The sequence below is a fragment of the Ochlerotatus camptorhynchus genome, unplaced genomic scaffold (genome assembly GCF_037179485.1).
Source record: "Ochlerotatus camptorhynchus isolate MF236.1 unplaced genomic scaffold, CSIRO-AGI_Acam_v1.1 ptg000015l, whole genome shotgun sequence".
Classification (NCBI taxonomy): Eukaryota; Metazoa; Arthropoda; class Insecta; order Diptera; family Culicidae; genus Ochlerotatus; species Ochlerotatus camptorhynchus.
The window spans coordinates 2,408,336-2,435,400 of NW_027040507.1; the positions used below are offsets into that span (position 1 = coordinate 2,408,336).

At 41.3% G+C, this 27,065-nt stretch overlaps 1 protein-coding gene across 1 annotated transcript; it reads left to right on the plus strand.

Moving 5' to 3' along the window:
- Nucleotides 1-15,988: 15,988 nt before the first annotated feature.
- LOC135701669 (serine protease snake-like) lies at nt 15,989-17,083 on the plus strand. The gene is made up of 3 exons (XM_065222530.1): nt 15,989-16,075; nt 16,142-16,162; nt 16,221-17,083. Exons 1-3 carry the CDS (start codon nt 16,018-16,020, stop codon nt 17,063-17,065), a joined length of 924 nt encoding a protein of 307 aa, XP_065078602.1. The 5' UTR covers nt 15,989-16,017; the 3' UTR covers nt 17,066-17,083.
- The last annotated feature ends 9,982 nt before the right edge of the window (nt 17,084-27,065 follow it).

Here is a 27,065-nt window from a genome sequence, read left to right on the forward strand (position 1 = left end):
TGATCCTTGAACAGCTAAAGTTGTAAACATAACTTACTTGGTACAAGAAGGCAATCCCAGTCAAACTATAGGCACATTAACCAGCAATCGTCTATTCGTGCACGTTCAGCAAATCGCAAAACAAACCACCGAGCATTGCACAAATCCTCAAAAATCCTCCTCTGCTAATCGAAGCGAATGTTTTCCTCGTGCGGTTTCCCGGCTTTGTCGTTCGCTAGAACGACGTCACTCCACCCCCACTCCAGAATGGAACCCTAAACCCTACTGAACTACTGGGTTTTCTGTCGCATCCTACAAGCGATTCGAATCGAACGTAAAATTTTCCGGGATTCAATCCAACCGAAATGAATGTCTATGAAACAACACACTTTCAGCTCAGCTCAGTCCAAGTCGATCCAATTCCGAGATAGGTATTGATTTTCAATCAAAATCGAATTAAACTTCCGATTACTGACCGGGTTTTGGATTTTGCCCCGTTTGAAATCTCTTTCTGGTTGAAGAGACATTATTCGGTACGAGTTTTACGAGTTCAGCATGGCAGTTTTGTTTAAATTGGGTATGCACTTGATTCTCGGAACATGTTGGAGCGACCTATGCCTATCTGACCAATACATACATACATACACACTCCAACGAAAGTTGAAAATGGGTGCTATGTATGTTTGAACTATGCCGAGGAATTAGATTTTATCCAGTGCTGTGAGCCGAAAATTGCAGTCTACGGAGTTGGTTTAAAAGTCCACATGGGACGTTGATTTCTTCATACATGAGATGATTCATGAGTTTATTATCTAGCGTTGCATGTTCTGGGCAATGTGCTGGGATTGACTGTTATCACTTTTATTGATTTTTTGTGTGTGTAGGGATATGATGATCATACGCTGATTTTTTAAATGCATTCGATGGTTCGATGAATGTTGATAAACGATCAGCATGAACATGGTGAGTGAAGTCGATTTTTATGGCTGCCGTCCATTAAATGAGTAATTTGTTACCTCTGTTATTGATTCTTTTGAACTACAAAATCAAAGCTGGTAAATACAATTAAACTTTGTTTAAAATTCAACTTTTCACTCACCTTGTTTTAATTCTAATTTTTATTCAACTGTTTGATAAAAATCGTTTTTTTTTTTCGGAAGAAGATTGGCTGGAATTATTGAAGCAGTTCAACACCGGAGAGCATCGATGAATACGGTTTATCATGCTCTGTATGGCTACTATTTTCTTGGGCTCTCAAGAGCTAAGTTATCGGTACTCTACGCCAAACATAAAAGTACAATATCAAATTGAATCTCCAGTTACGAGAGAAATGGTTGCTTCAATCGGAAACTGGCAAGAGCAATTTCTCGGAAGTTCGGAGAAGAAAAGTGGCAAGGGCTAGTAGATTTATACAAGAAGCATCCATTGCTCTATTTGGATGAGGCCAAGACTGCATTTGAAGAGCATGTTAAAATGAAGATATCTGCGGCCTCCGTATGCCGTATACTTCACAGCGAGGGACTAACATGGGAACGGATAAAGAGAAGGGCAATACAAATCCAGCCGAAAGACATCTAATGGTTTTGGAAGGAGCTAAGCGACTTAAATTGGGACAATCTTAATCTAGTTTTCGTATATGAGGGATCTTTTGACAGTAGTGGCATGCTCCAAAACCGTGGCTACTCAGCTAAAGGAACGAAACTAATTTGCCGGGGTGAGTTCATTCGCAAGCCCCGAGTTTCGTGTCTATGCATGATTGGCTAAGAGGGTATGTTGGAATGCTCCTTTACTGAAGGAACATTTACTAGACTTAATTTCTTCCAACACTGCAAGCAATTTGCTTTGAAGAGTGGAAAAGTAGAGACGCATCCGGGTTTCCACTCAGTATGGATCCTTGATGGCGCCCGGATTCATTGTGATGACAAAATAATCTCGTACCTTCGCTCTTTGGGTGTATTTGTTGTTTTTCTACCAGCATACTGTCCATTTTACAATCCTGTAGAGATTGTGTTTGGTTTGGTAAAGAAGAGGTGCAAAAGGTTTATCAAGAAAACACATAGAAGGATTTGAAAATGTTGTCGAAATTATGATGTATTTCTCTAAATACAAAATGGACAAACTATTTTACAAGTGTGGTTACATACATGGAGGAAAATTTGATCCTACTATTGCACCCTTTCAACACACATGGGCCGGAACCAACGGCTTTACTTCCCTTCCGAAGGACGTGACCAGAGATTTTCATGTCACCGAAAAATCCCACCGACCTCGGCTGGGATTGAACCCAGACCCATCGGGGTATTAGAAAGCAGTCATGCTTACTACTACACCACCGGCGCCGGCTAGAATCCAGTTTGATTCGAAAGTTCTGCGTAAACACAGAACGTAAACATAAGTCTTCTGTCAAAATGCAACTACAGTGAGTACTCACAATACTGATACAGTGAAAAATCAAAATAAAATTGTATGCTCACAATTAATTTCGATTGCCAGTTAATAAATCAAGATTATGTATACTTATTGTGTGTTTTGATTACATATAATTAAATTAGATTGCACTTTTGCTGTTATTTAATATCTCAGATAGCTTGAAACTATTGCTTTAATGATAAATATTGCCACAGTTTTGTTGGTATATAAATTTCGGGATACACTGTAGAGCCAAGTGGAAGGGTGTGACGAGGGGACCGACACATCTAAATCTCAATTCTAGATGCTCAACAAACCGCACACTAGCGAATCAATCTTCACAAAATCTTCTTTAATTTCTCACATCTACTTGCATCGTGCATCATCTTTTTGCAGGAAATCTTCAGAATCGTCATCAATCTTCTTTCTATCTACCCAGCGTGCGCGCGGCTATCCACAGCAAAACAAAAAATTTCCTGCAGCGTAGATAGAGTTGCCCCCCTCGGGATGTGAGTATATTTTAGTGTGACAAAATGTTTTGCCTGAGAGTCTAATAAGAGGATATGAGAACAATATTCAACTTAACTTTTCAGACAAAGATCAGCCATACTAAAAATTGAATATCAATAATGTTTAACCCCCTTTTGATAGTTCATCGATTGTTTATTGTTTATTGTATATTGTTGCTACCTAATGTGAATATGTATATTCATGCCCCTCGAACATAAATCATACCCAACAAACAATTGGAGCTAACTGAAAGCTGAATAAGCTTTGTTTGGCTGACGAAACATATTTTTGCCTGAATAAGCACTTATTCAGCGTTAAATGTTGGTTGGTAAGCGTTCCTACCTAACCCATTTTGCTTACCTTGTTTAAGATCACGGTATTTCTCATGAAATTAGAAACAGGATTATTAAAAACCATCATTTGAGCTCTTTTGCATATAAAGCTCCGAAACCGGTTCTATGTAAAACCCGAAATGTATTGTACTTAATTACAATTAATCGTCGTAAACATTCGCTAGCGATGTTTTTCAATGCATTGGTAAATTTTGTTTTGTTTTGCTTACATATGCGGTTCAATAAATAAATGATAAATATATGATACATTTCCAAAGCAATTTTTAATTTTGGAAAACGTGATATGAGGGAAATGGATGTAATGTCGGCTTAAATGCCCCTTATTAGGGCCCATACATAAATTCAGCAATCGACTAAATTTTCTATGGCGACCAAAAATATCCATAAGTACCGTACCAATGACGCGTTCATCTAGATAAAATTGATGAATAGCAAATTTTTAGCGATGGGCCCCATCTTAGATCCGTAGGCCAACATTAGAGCCATTTCCCCTATTCGAACCATTTTTAGTGATAAAACCGAAAGTGATATAAACGGAGTAAGAAAAAACAAACCGTGATAAAACCGAATCTCCACTGTACCTCCAAAGCACTAGCCAAGTTTTGTCCCTTTATATGGGCTTCCACGAGTTTTTCTGCCTTCCTCCTACCCGCGCTGCTTTTGCCCACAAACAGTGCAGTACGTAGAACCTGTAAGTTTGATGGATCATGGTCTAAGCTTCGATTGTTCTCGTTGACTTCGTGGATGATTCCAGACAGCATTGCTGCGCTTTAGCGATGAGAAAGGCTAACTGATCCTGTATGAAATACAGACCAACTGAATATCGCCCTTTCCATTACGGCGAAAATGCACCGACAATGGGTTGTATTCATAGCTCAGAATCCAAACGAGAAATTCTTCTTTTTGAAGAAATAATTAAGTTTTGTAAAAGTTAGTGAACACAGTAGTTATTAAAATTCATATTCATTCGGCCTTCTGGGAAATTTCACCTTCATATAGGAAACCACACCGCCTCAGACGGCAAGCTGCCATTCTTCATTTCGTTGGAAAGGTTGCTTTCATCCACACAAAAACCATGCTCCAAACATTAAACATCATACAAATCGAAAAAGGGCGCCTTTTTTTTTTTTGAGTGGTACTGACAATAGAATGGCATGGCAATATAATATTCCTGGCCCCTTGACGCATTTTCCGAGAAATATATCCATTATGGGTTTTCCTTGCTTTCCTTGATTGCTGGCTGAAGCATGTCGAAATTCATACCTCGCACACCTACGACCAAAGTGATGGTGGCGAATTCGAGGGAAATGATCATTAGCGAACGATCTCCACAGATAAAAAAATGCAGCGGAATTCACTGAAATTTTTCGAAATTTATTTTGTTTCCATGGTTGTTTAACGGTTTCAGCTGAGATGAAAAAATTTACGATAACATGTACATTTACAACATTTTTGCTGTGTGTAGGGCTTTTGTACCTTTTATGCACCTGTCCATCAAAAAAGCATCGAGAATGAGCAAACGGATACATACATGATTCTTTCCGACTGGCTAATGTCTGACGGAATTCCAGGTTAAATCCATCAATCACACTCACAGCTTCTATTGTGTCTGCCAGTTATTGCGTTGTTCGAAACCGTTGAACCAACTGCTTTCGTATTCTGCCGCATTCCATTGAACTTTTGAGACGCCGTTGCATTGAAGAAAACGGGACCTATTTTCGGCAAATTTGCATTTAGGCCCTATGATTGAAATGGGGCTTGAGGCAACCTCTGAACTGCTGATCGGTGACAAATGTTGGCTGGTAGCCCTAATATAAACTTAATTTCAAGAACATGTTTTTATGAAGTTAAAAGTAAGATTCTCATCGGTCTGAGAAAGCATTGTTTTGTGTTGATGACTATTTCCAATTAAACATATAATGATAGCAATGTTTAACCTATTATGCAGTGTTTTAATCATACGATAGCATATTGCTAGCTTTCATGCTGAAAAGTTTGTTGAGCCCAAAGTTATTATACATCTTTGGTGGTGTCAAAGTGTATTTACCAGGATATTCAGGAGAACTATGTATTATTTAAGGACAACCGAAAACATCTTAGCAACAAAAAGTTGGATTTATTAGCTTCAACAGGTTTCTTTGTTCTGTTACTTAAGACAAACGGGATCTCCATAGAAATCGGGTGACTTAAGAAAAATCGTGAAATATTTTGATCGGAAGGTGCTTACGTCAAAAATTTAATTTGCTGGTAAAAAGCTTAAAGGACCCAGTATACAGGGTGTTCAGTTCCTTAGTGCAAGTATTTTAAAGAATGATAGAAGATCATCTTAGATGAAAAAAAAATTGTTCTATGCATTTGATGAAGCTTCAAAGATAAATGAAATATTGAAAAAAAATTCTGTTTTGGTCTAAAGCAGCGCCTTTATCGAGTTAGAGCCAATTTATGGCAGGCATAGACCAAAACAGAAAAAGTTCAATAACTCAGTATTCTTTGAGATTTGCTCATATGCGTAGAACAATTTTTGTCATCATATATGATCTTCTATCACCTTTTGAAATATTTGAACTAAGGAACCGTGTGTAGTGTAATAGAAGGTATGCGATATGTATCCGAGAGAAAATATTCAGATAATCCCGAACAACCTGATTCTCAATAGGGCTAGTAAGACCCAAACTGAAATAATGGTAGCTCTCGAATTGCTTAGCAAGTTTCTGAGCTTTTTCCAAACTTGTGATCAAAATTTTACCATCTTCTTTAAGCGCTGGAACAGGCTTTTGAGGTTTTTTCAAAATGTTTGTTAGTTTCCAAAAGGGCTAAGAACTCGGGTCTAACTTAGAAACATTATTTTCAAAAGTGTTGTTCCTCAGGGCAGAGAATCGCTTTTTAATTTGTTTTTGCAAATCCCACCAGATAACTTTCATGGCAGGATCGCGTGTTCTTTGATATTGTCTCCTACGGACATTTTTAAGACGGATCAAGAGCTGAAGATCGTCGTCTATTATAATTGAATCGAATTTAACCTCGCATTTTGGTACTGAGGCAGCTCTTGCTTCAACTATAGAAGTAGTCAGAGATTCAAGAGCATTTGCAAAGGAATGTTTGGATCGAAGTTATGTTCCATAAATGTTCGATATTGCTCCCAATCATGGTAATTGAAAGTAGAGCTGTTGGGATTACAAATAATTTCTTGCGATATTTCAAAAGTTACTGGAAGGTGATCAGAACCGAAGTCAGTTATAAATCAGTTAAGACCAAATCAATAGTTGAGGTATTTTATGCTGAAGAAAAGCATGTTGGGCTGTTTGGATATTAAATAGTGTAATAACCTGCACAACAGAATATTACGATTGGAATCGCTTTGAGCATTATTCCATGAGTGGTGTTTTGCATTAAAATCACCAATAATGAAGAATGTAGACCAATGACGAGTAAGTTTTTTAAGGTCACCCTTGAGCAAATTCTTTTGCTGGTCTACACATTGGAATGGCAAATAGGCAGCTATAAACGTAAGTTGTTCAAATTTTGTTTCAAAACTTTGATTTCAAATGAACTAAGAATGTTATGTTTGATTTGTCTATGAACAATGATGGCAACGCCACCACAGGCTCTATCTAGACGATCATTTCTATAAATGAAATCATTTACGGCACTTTTAATTTAAGAATCGTTTCAGTTATAACAGCGATATGCACGTTATGAACTTTAAAAAAGTTAAATAGCTCGCCTTCATTATTTTTAAGGGATCAAGCATTCTTATTTAAAATATTTAATGAATTAAAATCCATTGCTGAATGTCAAAGCCATGACAATAATGTTCGCAAATTTTACTCCAGCTTGAATAGCATCAAACATGGAGTTAGTTTTAAGCATATCAGTAATGATTTCAATTAATGATTTCTGTAAAAATTCCATTTAACGAGCAGTAATGGCCAGGACGGGATTTCACTTTCATTTTGATTACTTGGAGTAGCACAACTCTGAGTAATTTTGCCAGTTCATCTTTGATTTGATCCAGGGATTCATGAATGGGCAGTGCTTTCATGACAACCTTGAGCACACGTTCAGTTTTAGTGTCATAAGTAAAAAATTTGTACTGCTTCTCAGTTAGATACTTGAGAAGACATTTAAATCCGTCCAAGGTTTCAGCCAAAACACGGCATTCACCCCGACGTCCAATTTGTAGTGAAAACTTAACTTTCACGAAGTTCCAAAGTTCCATGGAAATCGGAAGTGGTTATCACAATAGGGGGAACCTTTTCATTCTTGGCATTAAGACGGGAAAGTTTACTAGAATTTTTCTTGGATCATGGATCATTCTTCTCATCCGTGAGCAAATCAGGTTGTTTACTCAAATTAATTTCGTCAGAAGGGGGATCAAGAGTTTGCCCTTTTCTTTTGCGTTAAGGTGCCATGGCGGCAGTAAGCTACTGCTCCAAGGTGGATAATCACATATGGGCTGGAACTCACGGTCCGCTAGTGTTGGTGAGTTATTTTCCGTTAATGGTCATGAAATGTTCATGAAATGTTCCCTATTTTTTCCATAATCAGTGCCAAAATAAAAAAGCTTATGGGTCCCTGCGCTTCGGTCAGAGAGCGTATATGGCGTCGTTGTGCCAATTTGGTCGTAGCACATTTCGAGTATGAGAGAGAAATTGCAGTTAGATCAAAAGTTCCTGAGGAAAATGCAAGTACTTTCACAGATTACCCGAAGTTGCGATAGTGAAGGTATGATCACAGACATAACACGTTCATCGAAATCGTTTTTATCGGTCAAATTAAATGTTTCTTAGTTAGTAGTAACATAGAGATAACTCTGTGACCAGAAGGTCCCGACGAAATGTGCTCAACTTTTTGGCTCAGCTCTGGTACGCTCTTCGGTCCCAAGTTAATCGATGCACCCCTCGAAACATAGGAAAATCCACGAACCCCTCATTTTGTCTGTCAAACTTTCATAGCGAATCAAAACAAACATTGTGTAGTACTAGAATTTCGACTAGAATGGGGTGCGTTAATCGTTTGCTTGGGACCAATAGGTTAGTCAAGTAGTGAGCCAATTTAAAATTGTTAGTTTCCACTGGTTGGTAGTACCACCACTTGTGGTGCACATAATCAATTTCCTAGCGTTTGACGTTTATACACTACAACCATAGTAACTCTAAGACCAGAAGGTTTCGAAGAAACGTGCTCAACCTCTAAACTCGGCCTAACGCATTGAAACGCAATTGAAACGTCAATGAATTCACTTCGGCCTATCGAATGAGGATAAAAATTGATTCAGTCGGAGCGCTTCTTTTGTTTTTTGGGAATAATGGGTGCAAACCTTCATATCATGCGTTTTCATTGACTTCGTTTGGTAGCTTATTAACTAAAGTATCGTATCAAACGCATAATTGACATGTTAACTCTGAAATCATGGATTTATTTGAAGTTTTCTGCTCGATAGGCCCAAAATGGGTTATTAGGCCGAAGTAGTTCTCTACCCTACATGCCAGCTTTGAAAAAAAAAATATTTTCAAACCTGGAAGTGTGTATATATCAAGAGCAAATTTTCATTACGTCGTTCGCTTTCTCATTTTTAAAGTGAATAAATCGAACTGTTTGTTGCTAAGATGATTTCGGTGGTCCTAAAATGATGAATGGGCTGCACGTAAGGAGACGTAATTGATTCTTGGTCAATACACTTTGACTTAAGTAACAATAGGGCTACCAAACGACGTATGATAACTTGTGACTCAAAACCCAGTATTTTTAGCATGAAAGCTAGCGATGTGCATCTGTATGATTAAAACCCTGCTAAATATGTTAAAAATTGCTATCACTATGAGATTATATGTGTTTAATTGGAAATAGGAATAACTTTTCGGTCATCAAAACAAAACTTTATTTTTCTCGGATTGGTGCGAATGTTACTTACGACATAATGAAAATTTGCTCTTGAATATAACCAATTTCCATTTGATAACGGTGATGCATACATGCGGGGCTTATTGTGAGTGAAAGTAACCTCGGAATGGGCGTCACTCTCCAGACATTTAAAAATAGGTTGCTGGATTAGCAATAGAGCTATCGCCTTCTAACCAGACTTGGAAAAACACCCACCGGCACTGCGAGCCGTGCAATAATATTGCTCCCCGTTCAAAGCTAACACGCACTCGGTTTCGGTACCTCTTGTCGGCTCGCCACCGATACGAACAAGAAACCTGAACGCGGAGCCGTTTTATTCGGCTTGGTGCCGTGCTATGGTTATTCGGTGCGCTCCGTGCGGCTCCGAGCCAGGGTCCGGTGCCAGACAGAATACCGTGCTTCTTCTTTTTCTTTGTTTCCATTATCGCAGTCTACCTGTAGCAAATTTTTTTTTTCGTTCCTTCTCTGATTGACCTTTCCGGCGATACTGTACCTCTTTACTCCTATGGGAAAACCCCACAAACAACTGTCATTCTGTGCGTGAAGCCTGGTGGGCTGTTCCGTACTCTGTCGCTCAAATTAAAAATCTCAAAGGGGCTGTTCATTAACTACGTATACAGTTTTTTGGGATTCCTGACCCCCCCTAAAATTTTAAAATTTGTATGGACCGTGGACAATTGTCAACCCCCCCCCCTCCAACCTGTCTACGTAGTTTATGAGCAGCACCTAAGGAACTATCACACTATGAAGAGCCAATGCCGTCAATGCGAATTAATGCAACAGCGATTTTCACCATGTAACATTAATGCGGCAAATATAATTGCCTAAAAACCATAGCTTTTTTTCCGCAAAGGTCAATTACAAGTTAATTGTTTTGTTCTTATTTTCACTGGCGAATACAATTTGCTTCACTATAACGTTAGGGGCTGTTCATTAACTACGTAGACAGTTTTTTTGGGATTCTTGACCCCCTCCCCCTGCGTAAACAATTGTCCATACAAAAATTTTAAAATTTGTATGGGCCGTGGATAATTACCAACCCCCCCCCTCTAAACTGTCTACGTAGTTTATGAACCGCCTCTTATTTAGAAAGCTTTCTTTAGTTTACGCAGCGCGGCGCAACATGTACCAAACATAATCGTAGACGAGAATGATGAGTGGTAAAATTAGCACCAGAGCACCAAAGAAGTTCTGTATTAACAATAGAAAAGGGCCCTTCAGCATGTGTAAACAAACCGTTCTAAAGACCTTTCCTCACTAAGCGAAGGCCACCCACGCAAACCAACGCCATATCATGTAGGGGAAACTTTCCCTTATCCGATGATGGTGTTGGTTTGCGTAGGCGGCCTTTGCTGTGTTAGGAAAAGCCTTTAGAACGATTTGTTTACAGATGCTGATGGGCCCTTTTCTATGGTTGATCTAGACATTTTGCTTCACCCGGTTATTCATAATTTTCAACATTTCGAAATTGGCCAACACATCCGTATCCGAACGGACCCTGTTCCTGTCGAGAGAAAAGACGGGCGCAATTAAGAACGCGTTTTAAGTTAGCTTCGCACCATGGATTCTTATGTAAAGGGAAAACCTACTTGCCCATTTTTCTAAACTATTTCAGAACAAATTTCTTGAGTTCATCGAGTATAATTAAACTATGAGCTACTTGCTACCACTTCCATTGAAAAACTCAGTTTTGACAAAAACGCAAATGGGACCGAGTATAGCGCATCACCAACAACGAACGATACGAAATCATGAGCTCCGTTGGCTCCGTGCCGCACGGTGGCGAGCCGAAGCCCGTAGCACCGCGTTTGGGTTTCTCTTTTGGTTCGGTGGCGTGCCAACATGTTGCACCGACACCGGGTGCTTTATCGAAGAAACCCAGTGCTGTGCATACATGAGTAGGTTGCCACCGAGCCGCACCGAGCGGTGTTTTTACCAAGTCTGCTTCTAACTCCCAGACTAAAGCTGTCTACAATGACCATAAATGCGACATTGTAGAGAGGGTTCTTGCATGATAACACCGCCGGCCAGTGGGGGTAAGAGGGACTACACACACACACACACACACACACACACACACACACACACACACACACACACACACACACACACACACACACACACACACACACACACACACACACACACACACACACACACACACACACACACACACACACACACACACACACACACACACACACACACACACACACACACACACACACACACACACACACACACACACACACACACACGCACACACACGTACACACACACACATACACACACACACACACACGCACACACACACACACATACACACACACATACACACACACGCACACACACACACACACACACACACACACACACACACACACACACACACACGCGCGCGCACGCACGCACACACACACACACACACACACACAAAACAAAAAAGCTTACGAGTGGATTTGGACATACACTGGAGTCACTTTTTACGCGGTTTTTTTTTACACGGTTTTTTTTTACGCGGTTTTTTTTTACGCGGTTTTTTTTACGCGGTTTTTTTTACGCGGATATCGGAATTTACACGGTTTTTTTTACGCGGATTTTGGAAATTACGCGGATTTTGGTTTTTTTTACGCGGATTTCAGAATTTACGCGGTTTATCGTTATACACTAGAGTCGCTTTTTACGCGGTTTTTTTTTACACGGTCTTTTTTTACGCGGATTTCGGAATTTACGCGGTTTTTTCTACGTGGATTTCGGAATTTACGCGGTTTTTTTTACGCGGTTTTTTTTTTACGCGGGACGTATCACCCGCGTAAAAAGCGATTCCAGTGTATTTGAACCTTTTTCATACGATCAGAAGGAGATTCGCTGCCAGACTGTAGAGCAGTACAGGCGACGTCTTTATTCTCGCTCTCTTCGGTCGCTCGATTGCGTTGTTCCGTTTTTTCTCGCGTTGAATAGTGACGCTCTCGCTAACCCAGCCATGGGTAAAAATTGCGCGGTGGCGCGAGTGCCGACAATCCCGGGAAAAGGTCTAGGCCTGAAGACAACAGTGACAGTGTGACAGCCACGAAGAAGCTGATCGACAAAAATCGATTCTTCGTTCTGAAGGACGGTGCAGAACCGGTAACGGAAACAACAGGACCGCCGAAGAAGTACAGAATGCCGCCCTTCTACGTGAAGGGCTTCCCTCCCGGATTGCGGGAAACAATAAACTTCTTCATCACGCAGGGCGTCCGGTGCACCATCCATCTGTGCACGGAAGGATACAAACTGATGGTTCCGGCATTGAAATATTACAAGGCGGTAAAGACCATACTGGACCAATCACAGGTGGAGTACTTCTTCCACGACATCGAGGCTGTTAAGCCGTTCAAGGTGGTCCTGCGCGGACTATACGACATAGACACAGGCGTCCTCTTGGAAGAGCTGGTGGCTAATGGACTGAAGCCGGTCCAAATTCACAAGATGGCCCGCCACAACAAGGCCGTCAAGTACCGCGAGCAGCTATACCTGGTCCACCTTGAGAAGAACTCAACAACTTTGATGGACCTCCAGGGCATCCGCGTCCTGTTCAACATAGTGGTGAAGTGGGAGCGGTACAAGCCGATCAGCCGTGGAGTCACCCAATGCTCGAACTGGCTGCTGTTCGGGCATGGAACAAAGAATTGCCATATGGTCAGCCGTTGCATCGAGTGTGGCAAACAACACAAAACCGACGCCTGCGACAGACTCGATGAAGCCGATCCAATTTGCGCCAACTGCGGTGCTGATCACAAAGCTACAAGCAAGGCCTGCCCGAGTACATCGAGATCCGGAAGAAAGCATCGATGAGAAACCAACCTGGCCGCAAGAAGGTCTTCTTCTTTTCGTTTATTTAACGTCGGTCTCTGTTCCGCAATCTAGTTCCAATCACCGACGGACATCGATTGCCATCCATTGACGGCAACCGAATGTGCAGGAAGGCAGCTTCCACACCTGCGTAGGATATCGCACCCATTCACAACAACACACCTGGGCCGGGACCAACGGTTTTACTTCCCTTCCGAAGGAAGACGTGACCAGAGATTTTTATGCCACCGACCTTGGCTGGGATTGAACCCAGACCCATTGGGGTGTAAGAAAGCAGTCACGCTTACCACTACACCACCGGCGCCGGCGGCCGCAAGAAGGTGCCGGAAATTAATGACCAGAACTTCCCACCGATACCTCAACGACCGTTTACAGTGCTGCCACCGCTGCCACTCAATCAATGATTGGCTGCTGCGGTGGCCTCCACCGCTCAAGTTCAAACTGCCAGAGTCCCTGCAAGCTCAAGCCAAGAGACGACCGCTGCTCCAAAGCCGCAGGATCTCCCCACAGCCCCTGGGCTAAACTGGCGTCAGGATGGACCGTCCCTACCGCTGCCAGAAATCAACGATGGTTCGTGGTTCACCGCAGCGGAACTAATGATCATCTTCCTCAAGATGCACGACATTGCCAACACCATCAAGAACAAATCCGACCAACTCCAAGCTGTGGCTACCTTCATGCTATGTTATGGACCGTGAAACCATCATGATCGCCAACTGGAACGCTTGCTCGCTCAAAAGCAAGATCATCGAGCTCGTTGACTTCCTCAACAAACAAAACATCCACATTGCCGTTATCACCGAAACCCACCTGAAACCGGAGGTAAACATCTACCTTCCTAACTTTCGGCTTCTAAGATATGATCGAACCAGCTCCGGGGGAGGAGGAGTGGCCATTACTGTAAGGAGAAACATCTGCTGTCAGCTTCTGCCGAGCTTCCAGCTAAAAACCATCGAAGCTTTAGGGGTAGAAGTCTCCACTCCTGTCGGCCCTATCACCATCATTGCGACCTACTGCCCCAAGCAAGTCACCATCAGGGACGGGTCGGCAGCAGACCTGCGGAGGGACATCATCAAACTAACTCGACGGCGATCCGATCAGCTGATCGTCAGGGATCTGGCACGTTAGGTTAAGTGGGTAGAATAACAAATTAATACATTCAAACAACATACTTTACAAGAAGAAAATTGAAAAACATTACACAGTAAAAAACAACATGTACAACACAATATCAAAAAGTTCGCCATAGATGAAGAGCCATTCTGGCTAACCTCTTGCCCTGTGTTAGCAATTGTAAACCACATAACAAATCAAAATAAAGAAGAATTTTACTACTTTACTACGATCAGAAGGTGTATACCGGTCACAAATGCGTTGCCAAATTGATTTCCTATGCAAGTGATGTGAGTTTCGAGAATAAATACAAAGAGGAATGATTATAGCCAAACTTGCCATATAAAATCTGCTTAATTGATTTTAGTAAACAAACTTACACTTCTTCCTTCTGTAGCACCTTTGATTATCCACCTTGGATGAGGATGGCTATTTTGTTTCTGTGCTGCTCGCGCGAGTGATGGAACTTTCCCATGCTTGCATATAATAATGAACCTGATGTTCCACTTTTGCAGCATACATGTTGTAACAATTCCATATATGGTGTTGCAATACTTGTTGTCCACTGGACGTTGAAAGCTTTTAATAATTTAAATAGCAGCGTTGGTGTTTTATTTTCTGATGAGAGCTGAAGCGATTTGACTGTCGCATTAATGGCCCTTCACTCATTTTTAACTTCTATTCAATTTTCATACTGCCGTACTCTAGAGAAACTATCTACCTACCCTCTTCTAAGACCATTATCTAGCTAATAAATTATCAAACTAAAGCTTCATGTTAGATATCATTTCCAACCAGCTCTGAAAATCGCAAACTTCGCTTATTTTTTTCCATGATTTGTTTTCCGTCGATCTTTACCGGTCGATCAATGGCTTTACTTCCCTTCCGAAGGAAGGCGTGATCATAGATGTTATGCCTCAGAACATCCTGACGGCGCCAGCGGTGACGGTGGTGTAGTGGTAAGCGTGATTGCCTCTCACCCCAGCAGGCCTGGGTTCAATCCCAGTCGGCGCCGCCGGGATGTTCTGAGGCATAAAATCTCTGATCACTCCTGATGAATGTGGGCGTCTTAGTAGAACACCTGTGTAATGAGAGAAAGAAGGATTGGTATTTTCCATTTAATTCCACTACTTTACTACTACTTTACTACTTTACTAGAGTAGTGGAATTAAATGGAAAATACTAATCCTTCTCTCTTTCATTATATTATCTCTGATCACGCCTTACTTCGGAAGGGAAGTAAAGCCGTTGGTCCCCGGTTCATGAGTTGATGGGTCGATAGGTAGGGTCCAGGTGTGGGAGCTGCCTTCCTGGCGTCGGTAGCATTGGTGCTCAGCACGCAAAACAAGTTCGACGGAAAACAAATCAAGGAAAAAACTGGTATTGAACTCAGGCCTGTTGGGGTGATAGGTAATCACGCCTACCACTACACCACCGGCGCCGCTGAAAACATCGCGTATGAAGTAACATAAAAACACTTTGAATGAAGGCAAACATGTTTAAAAATCTGGAATGTATTGAACAAATCTGAAAAAATACGTAATCTGTCTTCGTATTTGGCAATACGGCTGAAAATCTAGGAAATCCAGATAAATCCGGCAACACTGCTGGCAAAAATAGTTCGTCAAATAAACAACTAATCGGGGTTTACCCAACCTTATGATTCAGAAAACCCGGTCATAACACATCACCTATCTATCAAACTGACCACTGCTTGAACGGCACAAGCCACTCTCCAGTCCACTCGCACTGTATTCCGATGTTGCACAACACACATGAACCCGTTGGGCAAGAACTGGGAAAATAAATTAACATACAAAGCAAAGACGAATATAAAACAAACCGGTCAGTGAGACACAGCTCGTACAGCGGAGTGGTTCTTACAAGCGAATACGTCATGATCACTTGTTATCGTGTTGCTTTATTCCTCTTGTCGTGCCTAGCGATCGCTCAAGGTAATCGAAATTTCATTCTACTATCTGTTGTTGGTGAACACGCATTTATTATTTATTTCTTTTTAGGTCAACGCATATCGAAAAGAAGTAAGCATTGATCCGTATTCGATTATTTTTGTACCTAAATTAATCAATCTTCTTGCAGAATGTTCGGAATATCGCGAGCAAACGATTTTGCGGGCGCAATTCATCTACCTGCAGCCCAACCCTGAACCAATTGTTTTGGAACTATTCAACTGCTCCAAAACGGTGAAACTTATCGTTGGTGGCGAGGAGGCTAAGCCGGGGGAGTTTCCCCACCAGGCCGTGCTCGGTTGGAAGTCCAAAACCGATCCTAGCAAGTTCGACTTTCGCTGCGGTGGCTCGCTGATCAGTGAGCGGTACGTCCTGACGGCAGCTCATTGTTTCGAACCTGGGCCTCCCGATGTTGTACGATTGGGAGAGCTCAATCTGAAGAACGACAATGACAACCAGGAAGACTACGAAGTTGAAGAGTACATCCGACACCCTCAGCATCGGTTCTTCCAATCGTACAATGACATTGCCTTGATCAAGCTGGCGGAAGATGTCCCATTTCATTTGTTCGTTCGACCGGCTTGCCTGTGGGACTCGTATGACATGAACGTAACGGAGGTGATCGCCACAGGATATGGTTTAACCGAAGACTTTGAACAGTCGGACAAACTGCTGAAAGTTCAACTGGATTTTCTTCCGAGAAAGGAATGCGTCGCTCAGTACGCCAAACAGCGTAAGTTCAAGCAAGGAATCATCGAGGAACAGCTTTGCATCGGTAGTGTTCGTGAAGGTCGTGACACTTGTCAGGGTGATTCGGGCGGTCCCATTCAGGTGATTACGGAACCGGAGGGATGCATGTTCCACGTGCTTGGACTTACCTCGGCTGGATCTGCGTGCGGAATTGGACGATCACCATCCATCTACACCCGGGTGGCGGGCTACATCGATTGGATTGAGAGCATTGTGTGGAAATAGGATTTTGCTGTCAAAATATAAAGATCTACCTGCATCTGAAATTGATTTATCCGTTGCTGGTTTGTTTTCATTCACGATTACTGAAGTGCCGGTAAATTCATACACGAAAATCCAGATTGAAAACAATCTGTAAAATCGATATTTATTTAAATTCTGGAAGCGTTTTTTTTTTCAACTCGATGCACTGGTCAGAAGCGGTGTGCAATCGACCGCCAGATCCACTTCTGCTCCATATTTCAATTGCGATCCCAACCATCCCGGCAGCGCATCCAGTGTTGAAGCCCCATTTGAAAACGCAGGGAGATGGGGGTATCAAATGAAAATTGGATCAACCGCATCCCCCGGACCGTCCACGGCGTGTTGATACTGCATTCGAGAGCCATAAATCTTGGCCGCACAAGTCGCTCTATACGCTGGTTTGTGTTTGCAAAAGGGATATTCGATGGAATGCAAATGATTTGCGATGATTGCAGAATTATATTTCATTAGGCAAATAGAGCGCATCCCTTGTGGAATCGAATTTTTCGCTACGACGATGGCTATTCGATGTGATTGGATAAATCGACGTGGGATGGGATGTGTTTGTTTCCCAAATTATCAGTTTCAAAATTGTTCCAGTGATGAATATTTGATGAATTTCCAATTTTGAATATGTGTTTTTCTGGACCTAATGAAACTTACTGTGATTTTTTTTTTTTTCGAATGCTTGCTAGTAAATATTAAAAGGCAAGAGATAAATGTAGCTTGGAAACAATTGATTGGCAAAAATCTTCATTCTCCAACAAGAAAATAAAGGAAGTCGACAGTAATCTGACAGGTCGAGGCAAAAGCGAGCAGCCACCCAGGATGGAAATGTTGCACGTTGGCCCTATGCACCACAAGAAGTGTGCGGGATACATGAGTGAGTGGGTGAGTTACAAACTGAGTTAGCCTAAAAAATACATCCGATCCAAACAACGGTACGACCGCTTAATCCTTTTGTATCATATTACGTATCCTCTTTACTACCATAGCAACAAAGGTCCTCTTCTGCCAAATCGTGTTGGTATAGGAGGAGGTGCAGATTAAAGCATCAAAATGTTCCCCCGTGGATGGTCTGGCGGTTGTATATCCGTTCGCCAACTGGTGAAGGTCTATTTGTGTTTATGTGTAATCCCACATCGTACGGCGCAAAACGTGGCTATATGATAGTAGTACCAGCCAACAGTCAGTCAGCCAGTGGGTCATAAGCCGCTTGCTCCCCCCGAATACGGCTCCGGTTGGAATCGTTTCGAATGGGGTCTGGTTTTTGTTGCCAGCAAAATTTACCCTTCAATCTACCACCCGCTGCTGCAGCGCGCTGGCTACTGACTGGCGACTGAGTGACTACCTACTTCCGGGTTTCCTCCATATGGCAGGAACAAAGGCTCTCTATTTCCTTTCATTGATATCGCTGCGGTGGGAATTGGAAAATCCTTAGTCCTACTCGACCCGCCAATGTGCTGACTGCTGACTGCTGCTGCGGCTGACGTAGGCACTTACAGAATACAGTCAGAACTGTAGGGCGAACAAAGGGAACAGTGGGATTTGGTTAGGTTGAAATGGAATGACACTCAGGAATGGGACTGAGCAACATACTATCTACATCGTAATTCTGTATGGGTGAAAGTCATTGCCCGGCGAGATAAGTCTTACTTTCTGGCTTTGGTCAAAAATGCTGTTCGAAATGGAAAGGATTTATTGGCGTGGATTAATGGGATCATTTCTAAGGAAATCATAGGTAAGAGGTTTATGCGCAACGAGAGGGTTTCGGTGGATGATACGTTGTGACCGGTCTTTGTGAGCAGGGTGCCTTCCATCCATTTTTTCTAAAATAATGTTTTATTAATAATAAGAATAATAAGATAATATGATGATATTTTGTATGTGCAAGTAACAAGAAAAAAAGTAATGTTTGTGTTTGACCCGTAAAACCTGCAAATTTTACTTTGCCAGAGTCACAATGAGCGATTTTCTAATCGCCTCTTCGTGAAGAGCGAAGAGTGGGTGAAATAAATGACAAAATCGCTTATTGTGCCACTCGTGTAGCAAAATTTGTCAGGTGTTATGTGTCAAACACAAACTTCACAAACTTTTCTTGTTTCTTGCACAAACAAAATATTACTATACTATCTTATTATTCCATAATTTAATAAAACATTTTTTTATCCAAAATGAATGGAAGGCACCCTGTTTGTGAGAAACGTTATCATTAGGGTGGTTCCACACAGAGTCATCTTCTCAATATTTTTGTCAATTTCGATGGGATCTTATTGCTGCCTACCCAAGTAACAAATCTAGAGCTACTTGGCTATATTCATAATTTATAAAGGTTTAATTGCAGCTGCAACCATTACCTACAGCTTTATGACGGTCATATACAATGCAAGTCATGGAACATTTTATAGCTTTCTACAAAACTCCTATAAAGCTTATAAAAAAACCAACTGATGCTCATCCTATTTTCACTTATTAAAGGTTTTATGATTGCCTTGAAGTATAAAAAAGCAAAATGAATTGCCCATATAAAACCCAAACATAAATCCTTATATTGCTATATAAGGAAGCGCAATAAAGCTAGTTGGCCATGAAACAGTTATTTTAAAACAATTATAAGCATTCAGTTGTAACTTGTCAGAAGTGTAAATGTGCTGTTTATTTCTACAACATAGAAAATAATCAAAACTTTCCGGTATTTTCAAGCGGAGCGCAAAGAAAATCAACAAGATTGTTAGCATGAGCCCGTTTATTTGCTACAGTCAGGCGCAAACCTTCGTGAATAACTCCAAGAAAAAAAATTGCCGCTGCATTTTCTGCGGATGTCACAAGCTTTAAAGAATGTGCTTCCTCACCATTACATTGGTCGAAATACATGGAATGGTGACAGTTCTAGGACAAAAAAGTTGAAATCACGCATAACTTTTCATAAAGGTTAATGTACCATTCAAAACTTTTCCAATTGTTTGTAAAATTCATCGGTTGCACCCGTAGAATAGGAATATGCATTTGCCCTAAAAAAAAATGAATTGCTCTTGTAAAAAGAAAGTAGTGCTCGTAATAAAATCATGCATTATGTTTTTCTTTTCTGCTTTCATTCAATGCACACTGGCACTGGGCCATGCATGCAACCTAGCGGAGCAAAATTAATAACTGCGAAACGAAGCATTTTCGCGACTTGATGTCTTCGGCAAAGTTCCTCATCATAATAAGGACCATCTATTGACATAAACAAATAGTTCAAAACTCTTCCGAAAACATGGCGCCACAATCTTACTTCTTTCTCTGACGTTTTGGAGACTTGATGTCTTCGGCAAAGTTGTTTATCTTGACAAAATGAACAGCTCTTTCAAAGACGTGAAATTTTCACAGCCTGCTGGTTCTAAGTTATATGGAGTTAAAAAAATGTCGAAAATATGGTTTTTTCTTTCTGTTTCGGTATTTTGCTTACAACCATATTATATAACCAAATTTTTCTCTTATGCAAATGCATTAAATAAATAATTTATGTGAAGAAACATACTGGATAAAGCTTCAAATTTTAAAGATATTGTTAAAAAAACGAAAAAAAAAACAACAATTTTTGAACTTTAGAACCTCCCAAAGCGCAAAAATTCGCAATCTGACATTTTCAGCAAAAAATAAACAATACTCGATCAACAAAGTATTAAAATTTGAGAGAGGTATATTTTGGTGCTTTTTTTTTAGATTTCTTCATTTTAGTGAAACATGATTTTTTTTTCTATAACTTTTTTTAATGCATTGAAATGGCGTTTTAAAGATTTGACGACTTTGGCAAAGTTGTTTATCTTGATAAAATAAACAGCTCTTCTTAAGACGTTAAAACTTCACAGCCTACCTCGAAAACAGTAGGCTGTGAAGTTTTAACGCCTTAAGAAGAGTTGTTTAATTTATCAAGATAAACAACTCTGCCAAAGTCGTCAAGTCTTCAAAACACAAGTTCAATGCATTAAAAAAAATTATGTTCCACTAAAATGTAGAAAAAAAAAAAAAAAAAAACATGTTCCACTAAAATGAAGAAATCTAAAAAAACATCAGAATATAAATCTCTCAAATTTTGATATTTTGTTTATTGAGTATTGCTTAATTTTTGCTGAAAATGTCAGGTTGCGATTTTTTGCGCTTTGGGAGATATTAAAGTTCAAAAATTGTGTTTTTTTTTCATTTGTTCAACAATATCTTTAAAATTTGAAGCTTTATCCAGTATGTTTCTTGACAAAAGTTATTTATTTAATGAATTTGCATAAGAGAAAAATACAACATTATATGGTTGTAAGCAAAACATCGAAACAGAAAGAAAAAAACATATTTTCGACATTTTTTTTAACTCCATATAACTTGGAACCAGTAGGCTGTGAAAATTTCACGTCTTTGAAAGAGCTGTTCATTTTGTCAAGATAAACAACTTTGCCGAAGACATCAAGTCTCCAAAACGTCAGAGAAAGAAGTAAGATTGTGGCGCCATGTTTTCGGAAGTGTGTTGAACTATTTGTTTATGTCAATAGATGGTCCTTATTATGATGAGAAACATTGTCCAAGACACCAAGCTTCGGAAATACTTCGTTTCGGAGTTATTAATTTTGCTCCGCTAGATTCCATTCCTGGCCCAGTGTGCAATGTAAGCATTAGACATTTTACAAAATTGCGCTTGGTGTTTTTCTTGCCTGCTGTTCTCTGTCGCCATATTGTCATTATGAAAATGCCATTAGCCTTGGAATAAAATCCAAGAAATTTCAATAAAATAATGGCTAAATTAGATATCCGAAATGATTTCCACTGTGCATTGGTATGAATTTATTTATTGAGATCTATTTTCTGTAAAATTAAGATGATTCCATCAAATTAATTTGATTTCTGAAACAATATTTTTTGATAACTTGAATTATTTTGGAGGCGCATTTATTTAACGCTCATATTATCCCAATATACACGATAAAATTTCAAGTGCATATGTTTAGGAACTTCTAGAAAGTCCAATATTTTCTTTAAGATTTTCACTAATGTCGCCATAAAACAAAATTGATTACATGGTGATCTTGACACCAGCACTCAAACCTATTTTTACCGCTAAAGATTTCAATATGAAAAAAAAAAGTTTCAGCAGAACAGAACAACAACAAGCTTATTTATGGCGGTTGCTTTGAAGCAAATGTAAATTAAATTGGATTTATAACTGATTTTCACAAAAGCGTAATAAGACTGCTTGAATACAATATTACTCTTAAAGAGGCTAGAGTGTGAGGCTTTCTGACAAAAGGTTTTAAGACAGCTTTATTATGATTCTCAAACATGCTTTATAAACCTTATCAAGAGTGGTCCACTAAGCTGTAAGACGATCTTATAGCGGTTATCAAAAGGTTGTGCTGGAGCTATTAATTTTATTGACGGTTTTATATAATTGATCTAAAAAACCACTAATGGAGTGCAATAAAACAAGAAATGCTACTTGGGTATCGACCCATCTACTCATGAACCGGGGACCAACGGCTTTACTTCCCGTGATCAGAGATGTTATGCCTCAGAACATCTCGGCGGCGCCAACTGGGATTGAACCCAGGAACGCTGGGGTGAGAGGCAATCACGTTTACCACTACACCACCGGCGCCGGTAAACAAATTATTGAAATATAGTAATAGTAATAGTCCATTGAAAATGTTCAACAAGAGCATCAAGTACTTTAAAATTGTTCGATTAGACCTCTGAACATGTTCAACCAGTCCTTTTGATCATGTTCAGCAAGTTCATCCAGCGATTCTTTTGATCGTGCCCTACAAATCCTCTTAGGGAACATGCCTAAATGACGTAGCATTTGAGGGGGGAGGTGGGGGTTTCAGAATTTGTGACCGGCCATGTATTGGATATAACAAAATACGCTACGAGGGGGGAAGAGGGGTCTTAAATTAATCAAAAATATGCTACGTCATTTATGGATGCTCATTTATCATGTTCAACAAGTCCTTGGATCATGTTCAACAAGTTCTTTTGGCAATACCAACAAGTTCTTTAAACATGCTAAACTAGTTCTTTAGACATGTTCATCAAATCCTTTAGCTGGTAAACGGTTGGACAATGCGTACCATTGATACTTCGCGTATCTGCAGGTAAAAAATAGACCCTACTAGCGGTCTTTAGATCGGGTAACCAACCCCGGTGGGACCTTGGTGGTATGCTGACAGGGAAGGGGGGGACTCCTCTCTCGGGAGAGTGCAGTCTTCGAGCGTCTGTTCACCATAGAGGTGCGCTCAACACGGCGTCTGTTCTCCATGTTCAGAGCGGCTGATCAACGTCCTGGGGCCAGCGTGGGACTCTAAACAGTGCTGTGCACGATGTCCCCCTGGCGAGCCAATGGGGGTTGGTGCAGGCCCTACAAGCCAGCCGTAAAAAAATTAAGGGTTGTGTCCTAGAAACGACCGCAGTATGACGTAGAACTACGCAAAATTGGTGTATGTCGTGCATTATTTTTGACTATTATACTTTATCTTAATTTTTTCAAGTATTACAATGTTTCGGTTATGGTTCAACGTACGTGTATCTCTTAGCGGAAGTGAATATTCACTGTAATTATGTTTGAAAGGCATTGTGTACTACCGCAAACTACTTTATCAGAAATAATCTCAGTGATTATTCACTTTCGCTAAGAGACACATCTACCTTGAAAAGCAACCGTTTCGTGATGAGTGTATGAGTGAAGACCACGATTTGCGTCCATTTTAACAGCGGACGCGCAATGCCCCCCTTTGGCAATGTTGCCATACCTTGAAACCACTGGAAGTGAATGGAGGAAGCTTTTTGGATAGCTGAAGATAAAATATTTTTTTGTATTGTACCTCATGACTATAGCTTTAATATGTATTGTATAGTGAACAAGAAATCTCGGCACTGTGAAGTAAATTCGATTATGCCTAGTAAAATAAAGTAATTATCAAAAAAATATTGAATAATGTTCTCATAATAGGATTTTTTTGAACGTTTTTATTCAGCAATGAATTTGAATCATGGCTGGACCTAAAAATGCATGATGGCCTATTATATAAAGTACCATTTGTATGCTTAAGAGCCCGCAAGGCCGAGTGTAATAAACCAAACAACAGTCAAACAAATGAAAGGTATTATGGTCACATAGAGCACATATTTTTTGGAATCGATCAACCGGTTCCAGAAATATGAGCGGAACATTCTGCGGTTTATATAAGGCATGCGGCTAATTGCGACCTCAAACGAATAAAACTTATCATGTGACACCTCAAATCACATAAGAATGAAAAAAAAAAAAAACTAGTTCAATGGTAGTCATTTTGGGACCCTGTGACACATTGGCTATGTTTTGATTCCTCCGGACAAGTGGCCAGTTTCTGAATATGGTCAGAAACCATTGAATCATTAAAATTCAACAACCAGTTCAATGGCAGTTATTAGGAATAGCCAGGATCCAATTTCCGGAAACCCTTAGGAAAGTAGCCAGTTTTAGACTTGGATTTGTATAAATGAACCCAAGTCTTCTTCGACCTCATCGCTAGTTGTCAAGGTAATCACACCGTAGTCTACCTCGCTAGTGTACTTTCCAGCTAGCATAGCCCTGCTTAAATTATGCTGGCTAGTACACTAGCGCTAGCAAATCCGCATAGATGTAAACCACATTAACTACTGACTCACTCCTGCCTGCTGCAGGACCCAGTGCCACGGACCCAGGAAGCAAGCAATGTAAATACGGACCGGAAAAATCGGCATAGACCCAAGCAACGGAAACGGACTAACGATTGGAAACTCGGAACATGGGACTGCAAGTCCCTCAATTTCTTGGGAAGTACCCGCATTCTTTCCGATTTATTGAGGGTCCGCAAGTTCGACATCGTAGCGCTGCAGGAGGTTTGCTGGAAGGGATCGTCGGTACATACGTATAGGGATAGTTATACCATCTACCAGAGCTACGGCAAAACACATGAGCTGGATACAGCTTTCATCGTGATGGGCGAAATGCAGAAGCGCATGATTGGGTGGTGGCCAATCGATAGCAGAATGTGCAAGTTGAGGATCAAATGCCGTTTCTTCAATGTCAGCATAATCAACGTGCACAGCCCTCACTTAGCAAGTGACGATGACGATAAACACGCTTTTTACACGCAGCTGGAACTGGAATACGACAGCTGCCCAAGCCATGACGTCAAAATCGTCATCGGTGATCTTAACGCTCAGGTCGGCCAGGAGGTGGAATTCAGACCGGTAATAGGAAAGTTCAGCGCTCACCAGCTAACGAACGCCAACGGCCTTAGACTCATCGATTTCGCCACCTCTAAGAACATGGCCATACGTAGTACCTACTTCCAGCATAGCCTCTCATTTCGGTACACCTGGAGATCACCGCAGCAGACAGAATCGCTAATCGACCCCGTTTTGATCGACGGAAGGCACTTCTCAGACATTGTCGACGTCAGCACCTATCGCGGCCCAAATATCGACTCGGACCACTACCTTCTAATGGTCAAGGTGCGCCAAAAACTTTCCGTTGCCATCAACATTCGGTACCGACGCCCGCCACGGTACAATCTGGAGCGACTGAAGCTTCCCGAAGTCGCAACTGAGTACGTGCACTGCTTCGACGCAGCGTTGCCGGATGAGGGAGAGCTCACCGAAGCCCCTCTTGAGGACTGCTGGAGCAACGTGAAAGCAGCCATTAACAGCGCTGCTGAAGGCGCCGTTGGGTTCGTGGAGTGGAATTGACGGAACGATTGGTTCGACGAAGAGTGTCAGACGGTTTTGCACGAGAAGAACGCAGCGCGGACGACGATGCTACAGCAAGGAACCCGTCATAACGGCTAAAAATCTATCTAATAAGGTAAACAAAAAATCGTCATAATGTGGAGCGATGTAAACAGAAACGAAGACAGAAAACCCATCTTTTCCGGGATAAGAAGCAATGCCTGGAACAGCTGGAGTGCGAAGAAATGGAGCAGCTATATCATTATCAAGAAACACGCAAGTTCTATGGCTCTGTGCCGCGAGCCGAAATGTGTCGGGATAAGGAAGCGGGTATCTTAACGGACGAACGTGAGGTGATGGAAAGGTGGAAGCAGCACTACGTTGAACATCTGAACGGTGCAGAGGCGGAGGACCAAGGCAGCAGGAGGAATGGCTTCGTCGGTTCAGCGAATGAAGGGGACATGCCAGCTCCCACGATAGGTGAAGTTAAGGATGCTATCCGACAGCTTAAGAACAACAAAGAAGCTGGGAAAGATGGTATCGGAGCGGAACTTATCAGAATGGGCCCGGATAAGTTGGCCACTTGTCTGCACCGACTGATAGTCAGGATCAGGGATACAGAACAGTTACTGGAGGAGTAGAAAGAGGGAGTAATATGCCCATATGAGAACTATCGAGCGATCACTATTCTCAACGCGGCCTACAAGGTGCTTTGCCAGATCATCTTTCGCCGTCTATCGCCGCTAGCAAGCAGATTTGTGGGAATTTATCAAGACGGTTTTGTGGACGGGCTATCGACAACGTACCAAATCTTTACGTTGCGGCAGATCCTCCAAAAGTGTCGTAAATATCAAGTCCCTACGCACCACCTATTTATCGATTTCAAGGCCGCTTATGGTACCATTGACCGTGAAGAGCTATGGAAGATTATGGACGAGAACGGTTTTCCCGGGAAGCTAACCAGACTGATCAGGGCTACGATGGATGGAGTGCTGCGTGAAGATATCGAGTGCGTTATCAGACTCGTTTGAAACTCGCAAAAGACTTCGACAAGGCGATGGTCTTTCCTGCCTCTTGTTCAACATTTCGCTAGAAGGATGGGGCTCGCATTGGCAGAAGCGTGACAATCGACGGAGATGAGTTCGAGGTGGTGGATGAATTTGTGTACCTCGGATCATTGGTGACGTCGGATAACAACTGCAGCAGAGAAATTTGTCGGCGTATTATTTCCGGAAGTCGTGCTTACTACGGACTCCACAAGACCCTG